General features: G+C 40.7%; 1 protein-coding gene and 1 long non-coding RNA gene across 2 annotated transcripts in view; one reads left to right on the top strand and one right to left on the bottom strand.

Moving 5' to 3' along the window:
- The window catches only part of LOC133274562 (uncharacterized), a 275,687-nt gene that overhangs the window by 36,251 nt on the left and 225,177 nt on the right, over positions 1–14,259 (top strand). The window lies entirely within an intron of this gene.
- The window catches only part of TUNAR (TCL1 upstream neural differentiation-associated RNA), a 169,409-nt gene that overhangs the window by 23,764 nt on the left and 131,386 nt on the right, over positions 1–14,259 (bottom strand). The window contains exon 4 of the mRNA XM_061463935.1: positions 7,735–8,030. Coding sequence (XP_061319919.1) covers positions 7,735–7,773 — 39 coding nt within the window. The 5' untranslated portion in view covers positions 7,774–8,030. The remainder of the gene's footprint in view (positions 1–7,734; positions 8,031–14,259) is intronic.

Genomic DNA, 14,259 nt, shown 5'->3' with positions numbered 1-14,259 from the left:
TTCCTCATAAGGGAGATGCTCCACTCCCTTAATCATCTTCGTTGCCCTGCGCTGGACTCTCTCCAGCAGGTCCCTGTCCTTCTTGAACTGAGGGGCCCAGAACTGAACACAATATTCCAGATGCGGTCTCACCAGGGCAGAGTAGAGGGGAAGGAGGACCTCTCTCGACCTACTAACCACCGCCCTTCTAATACACCCCAGGATGCCATTGGCCTTCTTGGCCACAAGGGCACAGTGTTGGCTCATGGTCATCCTGTCGTTCACTGGGACCCCCAGGTCCCTCTCCCCTACAGTGCTCTCTAACAGGTCGTTCCCCAACCTATACTGGAACCTGGGGTTGTTTCTGCCCAGATGCAGGACTCTACACTTTCCCTTGTTATATTTCATCAAGTTATTCCCTGCCCAACTCTCCAGCCTGTCCAGGTCTCGCTGGATGGCAGCACAGCCTTCTGGCGTGTCAGCCACTCCTCCCAGCTTAGTGTCATCAGCAAACTTGCTGATAGTACACTCAATTCCCTCATCTAAATCGTTGATGATTGTATTAAATAATACTGGTCCCAGTACTGACCCTTGAGGCACTCCACTAGATACAGGCCTCCAACTAGACTCTGCCCCATAGACTACAACTCTCTGGCTTCTTTCCTTCAGCCAGTTCACAGTCCACCTCACTACCTGATCATCCAGACCACACTTCCTCAATTTAGCTGTGAGGATGCTGTGGGAGACTGTGTCAGATGCTTTGCTGAAGTCAAGGTAGACCACATCCACCGCTCTGCCATCATCCATCCACCGTGTTATTTCCCCATAAAAGGCTAAGAGATTGGTCAAACATGATTTCCCCTTGGTGAAGCCATGTTGACTGCCCCTCATAACCCTCTTATCCTTGATATGCCTTAAGGTGGCACCAAGGATAAGGTGTTCCATCACTTTCCCAGGGATGGAGGTGAGGCTGACTGGTCTATAGTTACCTGGGTCCTCCTTCTTGCCCTTTTTGAAGACTGGAGTGACATTTGCTTTCCTCCAGTCCTCAGGCACTCTCCCGTTTCCCAAGACTTGGTAAAGATGATGGAGAGTGGTCTAGCAATGAGTTCCGCCAGTTCCCTCAGCACCCGCGGGTGCATCCCATCTGGACCCATGGATTTATGGATGTCCAGATTGCTCAACTGGTTTCTAACCCATTCCTCATCGACTAAGGCAAACCGCTCCATCGACCTGACTTCATCTGAGGTCTCAGCAGTCTTCAGGACTGCCTGCAGCAGAGTAGACAGAGACAAAGAAGGCATTCAGTAACTCTGCCATCTCTGTATCTTCTGTCACCAGGGCACCCATCCCGTTCATCAGTGGGCCTACATTGCCTCTGGTGTTAGTTTTATCTGCCATGTATTTGAAAAAGCTCTTTTTGCTGTCCTTGACCCTTCTCGCCAGGTTTAATTCTAAGGATGCCTTAGTCCTCCTAGCTGCCTTCCTCTAGCAGCAGCCTTATATTCCTCCCAAGTGGCCAGCCCCTCCTTCCATGACCTGTAAACTCTCGTCTTCCACTTGAGCATACCCAGCAATTCCCTGTTTAGCCACGCAGGTCTCCTGGCCCTCTTCCTTGACTTCCTACGTATCGGGATGCTCCGATCTTGAGCTCGGAAAAAGCAGTCCTCGAATGTCAACCAACTATCTTGGGCCCCTTTACCTTCAAACAGCCTTGCCCATGGGATTTCCCCTAGCAATTGCTTGAAAAGGCCAAAGTTTGCCCTGCTAAAGTCCAGGGTTGCAATTCTACTTGCTATTCTACTAGTCCTACCACACAAGATCCTGAACTCCACCATCTCGTTGTCGCTGCACCCAAGGCAGCCCTCAACCCTTACTGCTTCGACCAGACCCTCCTTGTTAGTGAGGATGAGATCCAGCAGTGCTCCTCTCCTGGTCGGCTCATTCACCATTTGCATGAGGAAGTTATCATCCATACACTGGAGGAACCCCCTGGACTGTGGCTGGGTTGCTGAGTGGTCCTTCCAGCAAGTGCTTTCATTAGGGAATCAGGCAAGTACTTTCCAGAGGTGTGTCACAGCTGGAGCTGTAGAAGCAGACCAGAGTGAGGCAGATACCCTTTCAGCTTCTGGGATATTCTGCTGCAGAATTCAGTCCAAAACTCTAGCACATTTGCAAAAAGCTTTTTTCTCTTCTCAACATGTACAAGATTTCCCTGGGTTTGTATTAACATGCCAAGACAGATATTTTTCCCCCAACTTCAGATGTAATTTTAGCAGCTGAGTCGTTTTTGTACACAACGTCTTTTCTTCTTTCACAGGGAGGATCAAAAGCTGAAAGACTGCCTTGGACAGAGGAGGCATATCGGGGATAAAAAGAATCGCTGTTAGGTACCATATTCTTTGTGTCATCTTTTTGCCCACAAGTGGTGGATTCATAATGACTTCCAGATAACAAATCACCAGCCTTCTTGTGTCAATTGGATTTTTTTCTGTGCTGCAATTCAATTATTTTACCAAGAGCCCTCAAAACCCTTACATAGCCCCACAGCTATGCCTAACGCCTGTCAGCATAAACAGATAGATACACTTGTACATCCCACAAAACCTGTATGGCATGATTAGAATATTTCTATTTAGTCATTTTGTGTTTCATCTAGCATATACTTCCCCTGTGTAGTAAAGGAATTGCAAAATTAACGGTTACATTCAAACAGAATGGCTCAGGAAATTAAAAAAAAAAAATAAAAATTAGGACAACTGCACCAGGAATTTCCTTTTACACATTTCAACTAGTATAAACTTGAAAGTCCAAATGCAAGTCATTAATAAAAACAAACAAACAAACAAAAAACCAAACCAAACCAAAAAGCAACAAAAAAAATCAACCTCCAAATGAAGAGCAACCTTGCAGGGGCAATGATTAACTAAGAATAAGGACATTTGGTTCAATTCTGAACTCTTCCTTTGCCAGGATAGCTTTAGGCAGTTTCTTTGTTCCTCAGGTCCTTATCTATTTAATAACAGTATTAATACTCAGTTAGTTCTACTCCTTGCCTACATGTCTTTTGAGGGCCTCTCCAAGGTTTTTTGTTGTAGGAAGTACTTCTGGTTTCTGTTGTAGGAAGCACTCAGCAGAATAGAAGCCTTCTTTTTATTGAACACAAAGAAGAATTAAGGGACGGAATGAATTAAGGGACGGAATGACAATGAGAGCTGATGTCTACCATAGACCTGGTAAGAACTGCTGTTCAGTACCAGTAATACAAGGCTATACAACATGTTTTGCTAAAGATGGCCCTTTAGAGAGCTTCTAATTAAAGACTGACCTATGAAAGCCAATAAATATTGGGGCAGCTAGAACAGATCTAATGAAAATATATACAACAGAATATTTTCCTGTCACAAGAAAACCCCAACAAAATCAGATATAAGTACAATTTCTTGTGACAAATGAAAAATTAAAAACGTTAACATGAAATGGCATATCATTTTGAAATCAATATTTCCATACATATGGATTTGTAGAGCTTTTCAGTTTTGAAAAACGTTATGCCTTTTCAATTTTTTTCAGCCTGATGTAAGAAAAGCACAGATGATGATCTACTGAAATTTTTTGTCAGATAAATATTCTTTCTGTGTCTATTTATGTTTAAACAACAAAAGCTGAAGACTCATTTGGTTTGTGTTGGGATTTTGCAGGCCTTTCAAAATTTTTGCTGGATCTTGAATCAAGATAGCTTGAGGCATTCCAAGTACAGGAATGTGTTGTGCTTATGTGTTGTACTATTCAACTATATTTTTCTTTACCAGAAATAGTTGATGCAAGTGTAGAATGTATTTCCACTGTTCAGTATCACTTCCCTGATAATGCAGATGGTTTAAGATCTAACTCACATAGTTTATCTAAAGAAACAGTTCAATGGACTAAAATGAAATACTTGTGTTTTCAGCATCAGACCTTCACTGAATATTATCTTAAAAGGAAAGGAAATTACTAATTTTACTTGCTTCAGGATTGACAGAGCAAGCCAAATACAGCTGTTGTGCAAATGTTTAAATGATTAAAAACATCACTGAAGAAAAAGTTCTAAGTCACAGTAAATCATTGGCAGAAGTAACTGTTACAATGAACATCCTGTATCATGCAAAATCTTCTCTCTCAACATCACACACTTTTAGAAAATAATCCACTATTCTTCCTATGTATATGTTGCTATTATTATAGAGAAAAGAAAGAAACAAGTCTATTGCTGCATTAATGTACTGAATGCATTTGAAAGTTTGCTATACGTGCAAAATCCTATGTATTTTGAAAAATAACTATTCTTTATAAACTATAACAAAGGGAACATTACTTGTTATGTAATATATATCAACAACACAGACATTTATAAGCAGAAAAAATTGCACAGAAGAAAATTAGATGATTTTATGCTTCCTATTTCAATATATAGCTATATTCTGCAGGAAGCTTACTATAATTATGACTTCATACTGTGTTTCTAAACCCTAAAGGTAAAAATGTTCCTGGATCAAGCAAAGAGCTAAACAGCATGCATTAACTATAAAATGAATATCTAATATAGTAGAAAGCTTGGTAAGTATCCTTGAACCTTATAATAGTGAGTACTTTTATAACACCAGTGACAGTTTAAAGGAACTATTTATTTTGTTTAGTTGCCAGAAGAATTGAAAATACCTAGTAGCAATGCTAATACTGTTACAAAAATAAATAAGGCAATGAATGATTCCAATAAGACTACACTTCTCGGATTTGGAGACCACTAATAAAAGTAAACTTCTGCGTACACTCATAATTGTTCACTAACAATGTATCTGTACAGTTGCATGATCTTTAAGAATGTAATTAATCTATTTTTCTTGTCCTAATTACAAGGCAAAAGAATTCACATGGGTAAAGAAAAACTGATTTTGTTTAGAAGGGAAATACAAATTATGCCTGAAGCCTAATAAATCTGTTGCCATAAAAATCAAAGAGCTTGATCTTATAAAACCTTTCATAATTTATCCACATGAGTAGTTCTTACTCATTGTGGTGGTTTTGACTTCTCCTGTCCTGTGCAACCAACAAATGAAGCCCAAGTCATGGACTAAATTAACTCAAGGGGCATTTTGTGGACATTTTTGGACATTATAAGGACTTTTTGCAAGGGTGGTCCATAGACTAAGAGAATGATACCTGTGTATTATATAAAAGGATGGGAAGGGCGGCAGTGGTTAAAGAGAATGTGCTGGATAGTGTGAGACCTAAACATGACATAAATGGCATGAAATAAGGGGAGGACAATGTGCTGGGTTTGGCTGGGTTAATTTTCTTCATTGTACCTAATAAGGGCTATGTTTTGCATTTGTGTTGAAAACAGTGTTGATAATGCAGAGACCTTTTCCTTTCTGCAGAGCAGTGCTTACAGAGTCAAGGCCTTTTCTTCCTCTCACAGCACCCCACCAGCGAGCAGGCTGGGAGTGCACAAGAAGTTAGGAGGGGACACAGCTGGGACAGCTGACCCCAACTGACCCAAGGGATATTCCATGCCACATAAAGTCATACTCAGCATGAAAATCTGGAGGAAGAAGAAGGAAGGGGTGAATGTTCAGAGTGGTGGCATTTCTCTTCCCAAGTAACCATTATGCACGATGGAGCACTGCTTTCCCGGAGATGGCTGAACACCTGCCTGCCCATGGGACGTAGTGAATGAATTCCTTGTTTTGCTTTGCTTGCACATGCAGCTCTCGCTTTACCTATTAAACTGTCTTTATCTCAACCCAGGAGTTTTCTCACTTTTACTCTTCTGATTCTCTCCCTCCTCCCCCTGGGGGAGGGTGAGCAAATGGCTGTGTGGGGCCTAGTTGATGGCTAGCATTAAACCATGACACTTGTACAAGTTGTCCCACTGGAATAGAACTGCTGATGTGAGGAGAGATTTCAACTGGGAAACTTGAACTTAAGGTGAAGTACTTGTTCAAATAAAGAGCTGAGGGGACTACTTCGATAACCTTTATGGGTTTTGTTGTCCTTTCCCAGTTTTCCTTACTGGTTTTTATATTAGCCACATTTTTAGGTGGTAAAACACACAAAAAAATCTACCTCAGTTCAGATGTATGCATACTTTGAACTCCTGAAATTGGGGGTGTTTCCTCTGAACCCTATTGAAAAATTGTCACGCTACAGGAATGTGTTTGTACTGTCTCTTCTTCCAGCAGTGATCTGAAAAGGCTTTATTACTATTCTTTCTCTAAAAACTCTCTCATGGAGTCCATCATACAGGGAGGAGATTCATTGGGTACTATCACAAAATTCCATTATTTGGATAGAATGTAAGCTCTGATGCTTGCTCATGAGTCCTGGTATGGCCTGGCCTGGCCTAGCCTTTTTGCTTTGGCTCTCTGCTTCCCTCTCCCCCTCAAAACCTGCTGCCAGGAACCCATAACCTCCATACCCAGCAGGACAGCCAGTGACAACTGTCACACAAACCCACTCCTGGTCTGTTTCTAACCCCAAAGGCAGTGGGATTTGTGAGGAATTACACTCAGAGTAGGGGCAGGCCCTTACCAGAGTTTGCTTCTCAAGAGGCACTCAACTTTCCCTCTTCCACACTCAGTGAACAACCAGAATGTATAAGAAATACATGCATTTCACATCACCATTCTTTCATCTTTTAATTCTACCCTAATTTCTGAAAAAGAGATCCAAGAAAACCAGGCTTTCTGGAAAAATAATCTGTTCTCCTGTCTCAGTACACTCACTATATAATTCCTGATCTGCTTGGCAATTTGGTGATAATGACCCAAAATTTTGGTAAATTGGGTAGTTACTTAATAACATCACCTTGTACTCCCCTAGCACCTTTCATCCAGGAAGATGTAAGTACACTACAGCTGTTAATGAAAAATATAACATCCACTGAAGCCATTTATAATGATTCTCAACACCCTGCTAATACATGACAAAAATTATTTGATATGAGGACGTCTTGTGCTAGGTTTGCTTATTTTATTACTTGGGTCATCAAGAGTAACATTGTCATAATTCACAGTGGTCATTTTTTGGCTTTCTGACATGTGCAGAAGCATCTGCCTTGCACTGTATCTAAAACACAGCATCCAAATCTGCATTTGATATTTATTTCCCATGGGAAACAAAATAAAGTAAATCTTCTGTACCTGCAGATCTTGCAGACATACTAATCTCTCCTGCAGCTGTTATCTACTCAGATAATACTTATTCAGAACTATTCTTACATTGGAACTAGATTTCTTTTACCTTCTATTTTTGCCTTCTAGTGGTCAGTACATGACTGAGGTGCAGAGACCCCAGACAGACAAACAGAAGAAGAGAAAGAGGAGGCAGGAGGAGGGAAATGGAGGGGGAAAAAAAAAAAAGAGAGAGAGAAATGTCAAAGCAAATTCTTAAGCATCCTTTTTAGCATGGAAATATGTACAATACAGCTACTAATGTTCCAGTCCCAGTGCAAATGACTGCACAGGTGTGCACAAACATATATACACACACACACAGTCACACAGCAAGGAAGAAAGACAGAAATGATCTTACAATGCTGCTGCAGTAATCAGGATACTTGCTCCTGGAAACTACCATACAAACAAATATTCTTTTGTTAACTTTCCATATTTATTTTTTTAATATTCATTTGATTATTGCTTTTATTTTTACCTCTCACTGTAACAGAAATATGGTTGTTGCTATTATTAAAAGGAAGGAAAAAGGCCTTACCATGTAGTGCATCAGGAAGAGATGAGAAGCACAGAGCATGCTGCAGAGATTAAGCTCAGCATGGCATTCAGAAATCCTTTGGAACTGAAGAAAATTGTCCAACCCATTCTTCCTAACAAAGCAGACAAGTTTTCTCTAGGCTTGAATTTTTCACCAGAAGTCAGATCCTTACAGTGCATTATATTTTTCTTCTTCAGGAGATATATTTCCTCCAGTTAAGTCTGAGCTCCACAATGCCATTTCCAATTAGCTCTAAGAAGTTCTTCATTCCCAGATTCGTGGTGTCATCAGAGGGACTCCAAAGAAAATCAAAGAAAGAAAAGAAGAAAATAATACCTTACCGAAGCCCTGAAGTTACTATGCAGAAAAGGAGAAGAAAACAAAACAACCCCTCATTTATTCTATTGTCTATGTGTTCAACAATAATCAGTACTACCTCTGGTCTCATATATGCAGTACTAATTACTTGTCATAAAAGAAGCAGCAAAAACTTTCCCAATTAGTACATGATGCATTTTCATTACTGCTGCTCAGCTGTGCACTGCCAAACAACCCTTCTTATCCTGAGGAATCTTTAAAACAATCCGACAAAAACATCAGCTCTTTCCCTTCCCAAAGAACATGAATATTAGAATTTCTATAAAAGTGTTGAAGAAAGATTGACAAATAACCCCAATACACAAATTAGATCTAAAACCAAAACCCTGAAAGCAGGGAAGTTCTTAACCAAGATACTTTGCCTCAAGAATCTGGGGACACGCACACTAAGTCATCATAGCGAAGAAAAGGATAAAGAATGGTGGCTAATGACAAGTTTGGAGAGGATGGGGTGGGACCAAATGGGTGACAGGAGGGAGTGGGATCCTGAGTCACCCTCAGCCTCCTGCCTTCTCACTGACAGCAGCTTGGGCTTCCCCTGCACTTTCTGCAAAGCATATTAATTGATTCTGGTTGCTGAGCAACTAACTCTGGGGAGCTACATCTACGAGGGCTCCAGCATAGCATCAGCAACAACATCAGAGAGAGGGGATGGTCTCTCCTATCACCCTCCTCCTCTCAGGGCTCCCTCACCCTCCCCAGGATGCCCTCAGCTGACCTGCAGGGAAGCTTTGCAAGGAAAAGGAAAAAGCCCCCATTAATGCATCAAGGAGAGGACGTGGCTTACTGCCCCCACCCTGTGCCGCACTGGGAGAACTCAGGCTAGCACCTCTGCAGCCCCAAAGGGCATCTGTACCGCAGCTGCCCTGCAGGGGGTACTTAGGCCAGGGGGGCATAGGAAACACCCCAGCCATGGTGAGAGGCAAGTGAACAAGTGTGATGCAGCCTCCTTCTGAAAAGGGAAGCCAAGTTAACCCTCTGGATTCTCCAGGCACACTGCAAAGATGCCATCAAAATAACAAGGAACTCTCATGGCTATGTCAACTCATGGGTTCAAAGTGATTTTCCAGTTGAAGCTGCAGCCTCTTAAGCTCTGTCCCTGCAATAACAAGGCAAATTTACTACTTATTTCTGACCTGTTTTTCATGTTGCCCATCAGACAGAGCAGACACTTCTCTGGCTGTAAGGGTACAACAGTAAGTCAGAGCCACCATCCAGAGAAATGGCCTGGATGTCTTTGCCAGAGACTGCAAAATGGAGCTCTGACATAACCTTGTCATTGCTTTAACCGATGTTGTGTTTAAGTTCCTCATAGGAGAGAGGCAGCAATGAGGCCATGTAGCCTGCAGCTGGCTCAAAGGGGGTCCTCCTAGAGTGCCTCAGCTGATGGCTGCATAGGGAACTTCTGCAAGGTTGCCAAGTGGATGGACCCTGAACAGGACCTGACCACTGCAATCTGTGGCAGGTCTTCCAATGACTTCTGTGGTGTTAGACCCTGAAAAAAATCTCCAGACCACCACAGTGTCTGAATCAAGACATTTTTCTTGCGCTCTTGTTTTGGATAAATCCTCAGTCAGATTATGGCATTTGCTCAACACTGACTAAGCTGCCTTTCCATTGCACAGGTAAGGCGTAAAAAATGAAGACCTCAGGATTTCTCTCCCTGTGACCTGGCAGTAAGTGCAATATCAGGTCTTGGCCAAGCTGCTCACATGTGATTACTGTCAAAGGCATGAGCTAGATCAGCTCTTTATTCTGCTGTAGTGATAGGACAAGTTAAAGGGCAAGGCCCTGAGGACTGCCTTTGTTTGCAGTCACATGACCAGAATTATCTGATTTTGCCCTTGAAAGACTCCAACCTATAACTTGTGTGCACTATCTAAACGGCAAACACCAGGTCTCTGTGAAAAGGGGACAGGTTATCTTAAGCAAAAGATTAATTTTTTCTGACAGTATCTTATCCCCACTACACTCTGCTTTCATGCTTTACCAAGAAAGATCTACCATTTAGCCTCATTTTCTTAGCAATGCCAGATGCTTCACATATATTCAAAGCTCAGGAAAGACGATTAGATGAGGGTTAGCAGAGCTGCTACATGAAACAGATTGCAGAACCTATTCAGTTCATCCAATATGTCTATTGATAAGAGCACATACTGGGTATTCCTGATCCCTAAAGTACAGAATCGAGAGTCATATGGGAACTTTGGTATTGAGTTAGTAAATGAAAGCCATTTAACCTCCTACCAACAGCAGAATACAGCAGGGTATGTCGAAGGAAGAGGTGGTGTAGTTTACCCACTTCGTGAAAATGTGGCTCCGGAGGTCTTCTAACATATTAAGCACAGTAAGATCACACATAATAAACATACTGTTCTTGATTTATATGGTCACCGATTTATGTAATTTATCTGGTATCACTGATCCTCCCTTTATCTCTTCTGACTCTTTGGACCTTTGTTTTGCCTCTCTCATAGTACTTCATCTTTGTTACTGGATAGGAATAGATCCAACAAGGTTTCCTCTAGCAGCTGCTGATGTAAACACTGTATTTTGTTGCATGTCACTGCTCATATGTGACGTTGCTTCCTTTAGCCCACAGGTTTACTTGTTTGCAATAAAATGCTGAAGAATGACAAAAAGCAGGGCTGAAAGAGAGCCAGCCAACCTCTGTCTCACAGCAGGATCAACCACACAAATGTTAACTCTGGGAAATGGCTTTCTAACCAGTGCTTATAAGTCTCCTTTCTGGAAACTCCATGAGTTAAAAGGCAATTTATTCCAAAGTCTTACTACTGTAACTACAAGAAGGGTATTTCTAAGTTCCACTGCTGCAAAGTTAAACACACTATTTCTTGTCCTATTTACAATACTAAAGGAAAAGAGGTCCTCCATTCCTCAGTGCAACTACCTTTCATGTGTATAAAATTCATTAGAGCTGTTCTTATTCTTGTCCTTTTCTAGATTAAAAATTTATCTGAGCCTTTACTGTTCTGTCACTTTTTAGGGAATAGTTTATCACACACTGACCTCTGGAGTATAGAAAACTAAGTGTGAAATTATGTGTGCATAGGAACGCACATTAATGCATGCAAAAGTAAAAGGTACCAAAGAGACAGTGTCTGTCTTAGGAAATGAGTCACATATACACAGGAATAGGGAAACAAGGGGTACTGCTTCAACTAAGTGTAATAATAAGGTTAAATAGTGTTTCAATATCCTTTTTTCTTAGACTACTTTTTGCTTGGAATTTGTATCATCATTTATGAAAGACTAAACAGAAAAGGGAAGCTAGAACAAGCTTTCAGGTATGTAATACATGAAAAATATAGAAATAGAGAAAAAATTTGGGGGGATAAGGAGGAGTAAGCGTTTGGGAGTGATAAAAGCCTGGAAAACCTATGAGCATTTAGACTAAGGGAACAAAGGGGTGGAGAGATTTCCCAAATTCTTATGAAGACATTAAGTGTGTATGAACATATTTCATCATACATTTCACCATTTCACTTCACATAGTAATGAAAGATTTTTTCAACATGATAAGCTGTGTTTTATCTTTTTCCACTGTAACCCGTTACATTCATGCCAGTGCTCATTTTAATCCTCAACTGTACAAACTTTAAAAAGTCTGCCAACAAATTAATTTGTACTTTATTTTTACAAGGTGGAATGCCAAACACAGTGTTGAAGCTGTCTGTATTGGAGCAAATATCATAAAAAGTGCTAAGGAAGTGCAGTTGAAATGCAAGGCAATAAAACAAAACAACTATAGAAAGGAAACAAGTCAACAACTGGTGATTTCAAAATGAAAGCAAACTAGCGTGTAGGAAGGAGCCATCAGATTATTAAAAGAAATTGCAGGAGAAATAGGTTTGGAGATGTCAACATTTGTGCAATTTTTTATTTTTTATTTTTGGAAAATGCAAAGCTGCTTAGAGATAAAATTCTGTCTCTTACAGAAAGCAAGTACAGTATCTCTCTTTTACTTACACAAGGCTTGAATTTAATCTCATATAAATGCTTTCTATTATGCACTGAAAAGGCTAATACATGTGTTCTGTTCCTATTCCATTTCCTATTTATCTTTTCTCTTCCCACCTTTCTATCCTTTCAATAGTAGCATTATCCCCTTTGAGGAAATGAGTGTCCTGTGAGCCTAAGTGCAAGAGCAAGCTAGGACCCAGTCAGCCCTCATTCCCTGGGGGAATAGTAGAACTGGTGTTCCTCCAAAACCACATCAGTTACTGAAGCCAAATCAGACCAGCAGCAACCCTCCGTGTTCAAGTCCTGTAGACAGATAAGGCTCATACTGCAAGACCTTGGGTATCAACATAATGGAGAGGTGCAGCAAGCTATGGCAACTGGCTGGGGAGAAGCCCAGTTTCAGATCAGATTGGCTCCTTCACTTTGCTGAGACCTGGCAAGAGAAAGCCCCCAGGGAGATGAATGGGAAATAAAAAAGCCTCTTCCATCACTATGTTCTAGTGTAGGAAAGGACCAAGTGGAAGGATGACATTTAATGAAGGCGAGTGAGGGCTGCAACAAGTGCGAAATGGTGGTCCAGGCTAGGGAAATGGTGCCATCCTCTGGCTGGGTGTGAATGCCTGTGCTTCAAGGAGGGAGGGCAGTGGGGTGGTGTAGGTTCCTTACTGTTCTGGGCAACTGTCCCCTAGCCTGAAGCAGAGCAGAGGCCTCTAGAGACTTGGAAGATGTGGTCACAGGCTGTCAGGCTTTAAGCTGAAGCACAAAAATCTCCCAGGAATCTCCCTGCAAGTTTCAGAAGCAGAGAAAACAGGGGAGGTGGAAGCAGAGGTGTACCAGCATTGCTCCTTGGGTGCTCAGACAGCCTGAGCACCCACTTTGGTCAGGAGGTGCTTTCCCACAGGGCAGTGCAGGCCACCCATGCAGGCTCTGAACTGAGTGACAAGGGAAATCTCCTCCCCAGTTCACCCAGCTGACTGCTACAGTATTGCCTGGCTGCTAGAAGCAAATGAAATTGCTTGTTTACTAAAACATTTGCTTTCATTGTAACCATAGTTTAATACTTGATAGAGACCATCACTTTATTCCTTGCAAGATGTACCTTTTCTGGTAGCTGCCATCTGAGAACTGAATTAGATTTTTCAAATCAGTATTGTATGCAAAAGATACATAAAACTACATAAAAGTAATTTTAAAATAAATGCAAAGACATGCACAGGCTGTGCAAAAATATTTAAGGTATTAAACAGAAGGTATAACTTAATTATTAACCAAATTTTAATAAAAAAACTGTGAAAATAATTTCCAAATAAGTTTTCTGGATATCTCTTTTTTGACCTTTCAATATCCTGTGTCGCAATTACTATTCAGCCAATTGCAGCACAAACAACTGAATTGATTTTTTGCCTTTTTAGTTGAAATGCCATAATACATGCATGAGAGCCTGAGTTTCAGTGAGTGCATTTCCAGATCATCATCAGCAATTAATTGGAAAATCTAACTGTAAGAAACAGACTTTCATTAAAAAAAAATCTGAAATCATGACAGAGAATGTACATATAATTCCATCTACATGCAGTATACTTAGAATCCCTATAGGATATTTCTACTATACTTTAATATATATTACTGTAATAATTATTTTCAATATTCTATGTGGCAACTGGTCTCAGTCTTTTCTAGTTTCCATCAGTGCAAGTCAGACTAGGGTATCATACTTGCCCGAAACTTGCTATGGTAAGAAAATAATATAATCAGTTGTAAGTAAAAACAGCAAAATATTTTACATTTGTTGTTCTCCTTCATCTTCCATAAATGCTGCTTTACTGCAACTTAACTGCTAACTAAAGAATAATACAAGATTACAGCTTGTGGTTACTAATTGTTGGTCTTGTTTATACTTTCCCAAGTTAGTCTGAAATAAATTTTAATGGATCTGATTTGAATTTTATTTATTGTAAAATAAACCTCCTACAGTCACCTATTGGAATGAAATTGTCCCTAATTTACACCGGTGTAGCTAGTAACAGTACATACGCAGTAATAACTGTCCATTGCTGAGTTAGTTTCAGTTTAAATTTGCTGTGTACTGGTAATGTAGCACTGCTTCCCTTACATCACCCTAATATGAAAAATAGCATTTCTATAAAATATGTGACTATTTAG

This window comes from Pezoporus flaviventris, unplaced genomic scaffold, assembly GCF_033815535.1.
Source record: "Pezoporus flaviventris isolate CSIRO_AGI_PZ_B2104156 unplaced genomic scaffold, CSIRO_AGI_Pfla_v1 ptg000036l, whole genome shotgun sequence".
NCBI classification, from domain to species: domain Eukaryota; kingdom Metazoa; phylum Chordata; class Aves; order Psittaciformes; family Psittacidae; genus Pezoporus; species Pezoporus flaviventris.
This window is presented reverse-complemented; position numbering and strand designations above follow the sequence as displayed.